Here is a 4,487-nt window from a genome sequence, read left to right as displayed (position 1 = left end):
GTGAGACCTTGTTATGTTAAATTTGACATATGGTTAGGTGTAACATCGAAAAGGTTACTATCATAACGAAATCACGACATTCCTACATATTAATTAGTGCCCACTTCGCCCTACAAAGTTATTGTACCGAAATTCATGTGCAGTGCTTATTGGGGATAACTTAAACTGTAGGCTATGCTGTAATGGATTAAATTTAGTGAAAAATTTAATTAAAATTAAGTGGCTTGATTGCTCTCCATGCTGATTTGATGCGTAACAATTTTTACAATTGTTAAAAAGCAAGTGGCGTGATAACTCTTAATGCTAATTTACTGCTTAGAAAAATAATGTTCCGTCACATTCAGATACGTTTAATCTAGCAATTTCAAAATTACGTTCGTGAGAATAATCAAAATCTTTCATTGTTCAATGCTGAACAATGGGAATTGGTGTTTTCTTCAAAAACGATTACGATAAGGCGATTAGTTCGTGGGATGTCTGTACTTAGTCACAATAGAAATGTACCTAAGTAAAGAGAACAATGCTTCGCGAACTAAATGCTTACTTCTGGGAGTTTACTAATAATGAAATGGAATGTCTACATTAAGCTATAGGTAAAATACTTTCATGCCTTGTTTCAGGTGGTTACTAATGAACAGCACAGATCCCGCCACCGAATTGCAGTGGTTGATTTACGAACTTCAGACAGCTGAATTCAGCGGTGAAAAAGTTCACATTATCGGACACATTCCTCCAGGTCACTCGGACTGCTTGAAGGTTTGGAGTCGGAACTACTACGCTATCATCAATCGTTATGAAGCAACGATTACTGCTCAGTTCTTTGGACACACTCATTTCGACGAATTCGAGGTATTCTACGACCCTAATGATCTTGGTGAGTTTGAAAATATTCCAGTGAATGTTTAACTCTTATTGTTTTATTATAAATCAAGATCTTGAACACGCATTATTAATATGTAATTTATAATTCCGTTTGCAGGAAGAGCTACTAGTATTGCATACGTCGGCCCATCTGTATCACCATATTATGATTTAAATTTGGGGTATCGAATTTATTACGTCGACGGAGACCATCCTGATACTACGAGAGTAAGTTTAATAAGCAGCTCTTTTTGATGTTACATCATTCCTTATGCGACTAAAAGGGACTGGGATTTAGATAGAGCCTCGCATTTTGTTGTTCAATCATCACCATGGAATGTGAGATTTGATTGTATCTTCCAAATTTACACACACCCTGTATAAATTAAATAACTATGAACTGATTGCAGCAAGTGATCGACCACGAAACGTGGATAATGAACCTGAAGGAAGCTAACCAGTTTGGGTACCCAATATGGTATAAGCTGTATTCGGCGCGTGCCTCCTACAGGATGAACGCTCTGCGGCCTCAGGACTGGGACCGCTTCATCGACAACATGACGTCCAACGACGACGTCTTCAACTTATATTACAAGTAATTCAACTTCAAAATCAACTTATAAACAAAACCCGATAAAATCGATTCAATTTCTGTGACTGATGCTACTAGAGAGACTAGTAGACTACAGTTTAAAATTGACATGATGGACAAGCGGTTAATTTGAATACTCGTACCCTTACATAATGAAGGTAGCTTTTATCTCTACTTATATCTACATGCATAGCCATTACGGGCGAAAAACCTCTAGAATGAGCTCTACATCTACTTCCATTTGATAAGTTTGTGTGAACTGGGAAACAGAACAGCATAAAGGTTGTTTTTACCAAAAGCTTTTTACAACTAAATCCAACACTAATTGTCGAGTACCTAATTTTGCTTACCAGTGCATGTTTCATTCGTAGACATTATTGGAAGAACAGTCCCCGTCGTGGCACCTGCGACAGCGAGTGCCGCAAGCGGCTGGTGTGCGACGCGCGGTCGGGCCGCTCGCACGACCGCCGCGCCCTCTGTGGTCACATAGAAGCGCGCATTGACGGCGCTGCGCCCGCGCCGCAAACGTGGCGGGCGTGGTTCTATAACGGACTCTCCGTCTCGTAAGTTCCTGTGCAGACTAACGATTATAATACTATATGGTGGATGGGCACATAACTTTAAAAAAGTTTAATACTAAGAGTAAATTAAAAGAATATAATGTAAATATTTTAATTCTTTCACTGTACAAAAACTACACTGCTTAGTTCTGACTTATACAAATCCATACAAGTAGAGGTGCAGGAAAATGCTATTGGAATAATATGTAGAAAGGAAAAGGTTAGGTACCTACTTACCTTTAATATGTTGTACCTATAATATAAATATCGTGCGATATTTATATTATACCTACCTACTGCAATGTTTCTTCACACTTAAATCTTATTTTTCTAGTAGGCTAGAAAATTAAGATGTAAGTTATGCTCTATTAGAAGAAAGCTTTTGGAAAGATGAAATATTGACTTTCACTGGTATCTTAATCGACAACCTGTTTAGTACCTACAAACAGCTAAGCAATGTAAATATATTATTGTTTCGATCTGTGTACCTAAACAAGTTCACGTGATGCAAACGATAACAATATCGTACGATGCTATGTGCCTACACAACCCTACATAAATATGCATGTAGAGACGATCTTTATAAGTCATCGTACGGATATACCATTGACCTCTTTACAAATGACCTACGATACTTATATTCAGAGTTTAAATAAAAATGTACGAATGTTACATAGTTTTCATCGTCATTGTTATCGTTGTGTTCGCGAACAGTTAAGATAAAGCGCTAAATCTGTTTTTTTCTTGTGGTGTTGGTTCTAACTTTTCTTAAAATGTATATTTTTTGTATACCTACAGAGATAATATTCCTAGTGTACAGCAAGTATAAAGGTGGTGGATGTAACCAGTAGGTTAGCAGCACAGCTCTATAATCAAGGTTGGTATTCTTGGTGTATACCTTACATCAACTTATTTTGTATGTAACACACAAGATTATTATTACTCAATACGATTGCCTAATAAATCTTTCTGTATTTCTTCGGTGAATGCGATAGATCTCTATTATATTAAGCTTTCCCTATAAAAAGAATATAATAATCTTATTTAATTACGGTAAGTATTTGCTATAAGTATCTCTTTTGAAACTAAAATTATGTAGAGGAGTTAATTTGAAATTACTTTAAAATTACAGTTTAAAGACAAATAAATGTAAAGTATAGAAACAATAGGTAAGCTCTGAGAAATAAGGTAAACGAGTTGTTATCAGTTTTTTTACTGATATCAAACGGTCGATAGATTTTAGACGTATATAGGATGTCCTAAAAAGTAGTGTCAAGCTGAAGCCCAGAGGTAGAGCGTCACTAGGGCTATCCAAATCACCTTTCTATTTTCGAGATTTTTGATAAGTTTTCGAGATAAGATTGTTTTACATTTCTGCGCTTAGACACTTTTTGGTCACTGTGGCGCGAATAGGCAAGTTACATGCCTGATTTTTTTATTATTATTAGATGAATACTAGGCCTAGCTGGTTTACATCTACATATAACACGAATGTAAACTAAAATCCTGTAGTTATAACTATCAAAAGTCACAGTGATTTGGGTAGCTCTAGTGATGCTCTACCTCTGGGCTTCAGCTTGACACTATTTTTTGGGACATCCTGTATAAATTCGTGTTTGTAATACACATTGTATTAATTAAAATTTTCAGTGGTACTAACAAGTTAATTATGTACGCGTTTGTTTCAGAATGTCAATGATAATGCAATTACCTCAAGTGGCCTATCAAATACCAAAATTTGTGATGGGCCTCGGCTGAAAGAAGCGGAGCTCACATCCTGGGTTATATCAAATCACATCACCGGACTAGCCATTGATTAACAAGCTGTTGTTTCAATGTAAATTATTTAAATACATTAAATTATTGCAATCCCTCAAAGGAATTGCGCATTTTACTACATTACGACAAATTTTATTGTGAAGTGCCTGGTTCAAAAAATGTTTAATAGATTTTAATAGTCTATTGAATTCTTGGAACACAAATATTAAAATAATAATTAAGTATATCATTTTATCGATGGTAAATAGAAAATACATGTGTTATTCTTGTGTTTTACTTTATAAGACTTTTGTAAATAAATAATGTAAATGGTCAAACAAACACGTACTTTGATTTTACCCAAATGTAAATGAAAAATACTATTATTAAATTAAGAATTTATTACGATCTAATTACTAATTTACAAGAGAGCTTTTCAAGCGTATTATAGTTAAAAGCAAAGATCACATCATTGTATAGCAACCATACTATACTGTACATGCCTAGCAAAAATGAAAGTCCAAAAGTATTCATCATTATTTTAAAAAAGTTTACTTAGTTTCATGCAGACAGTACAGTATCATTGCTATAATATGGCTGACATTTGCTGAATTTAAATTAATAAAATATTGGTCCCGCCATTGAGGAATTCATGACTTAGGAGTCAAAATAATGTTACTTACTAAATAATAATAAAAAGAGGTATCTTGCCACTG

General features: G+C 34.9%; 1 protein-coding gene across 4 annotated transcripts in view; it reads left to right on the top strand.

The window, feature by feature from the left end:
* Positions 1 to 4,487, top strand: part of LOC114349769 (sphingomyelin phosphodiesterase) — a 31,374-nt gene that overhangs the window by 17,451 nt on the left and 9,436 nt on the right. The window contains exons 8-13 of one of the 4 annotated variants that reach the window (XR_003655655.1): positions 621 to 874; positions 980 to 1,089; positions 1,272 to 1,456; positions 1,825 to 2,016; positions 2,812 to 2,890; positions 3,702 to 4,005. Coding sequence is in view for 3 of the 4 variants with exons in the window: in XM_028300274.1 (XP_028156075.1) it covers positions 621 to 874; positions 980 to 1,089; positions 1,272 to 1,456; positions 1,825 to 2,016; positions 3,702 to 3,771 (811 nt within the window). In the remaining variant the exon portion in view is untranslated. Of the gene's footprint in view, positions 1 to 620; positions 875 to 979; positions 1,090 to 1,271; positions 1,457 to 1,824; positions 2,021 to 2,811; positions 2,891 to 3,701; positions 4,285 to 4,487 lie in introns of those variants that run through there. The other 3 variants (XM_028300275.1, XM_028300274.1, XM_028300276.1) reach the window with 3 other exon arrangements.

This window comes from Ostrinia furnacalis, unplaced genomic scaffold, assembly GCF_004193835.3.
Source record: "Ostrinia furnacalis isolate ACB-3 unplaced genomic scaffold, ASM419383v2 OfSCF0710, whole genome shotgun sequence".
Classification (NCBI taxonomy): Eukaryota; Metazoa; Arthropoda; class Insecta; order Lepidoptera; family Crambidae; genus Ostrinia; species Ostrinia furnacalis.
This window is presented reverse-complemented; position numbering and strand designations above follow the sequence as displayed.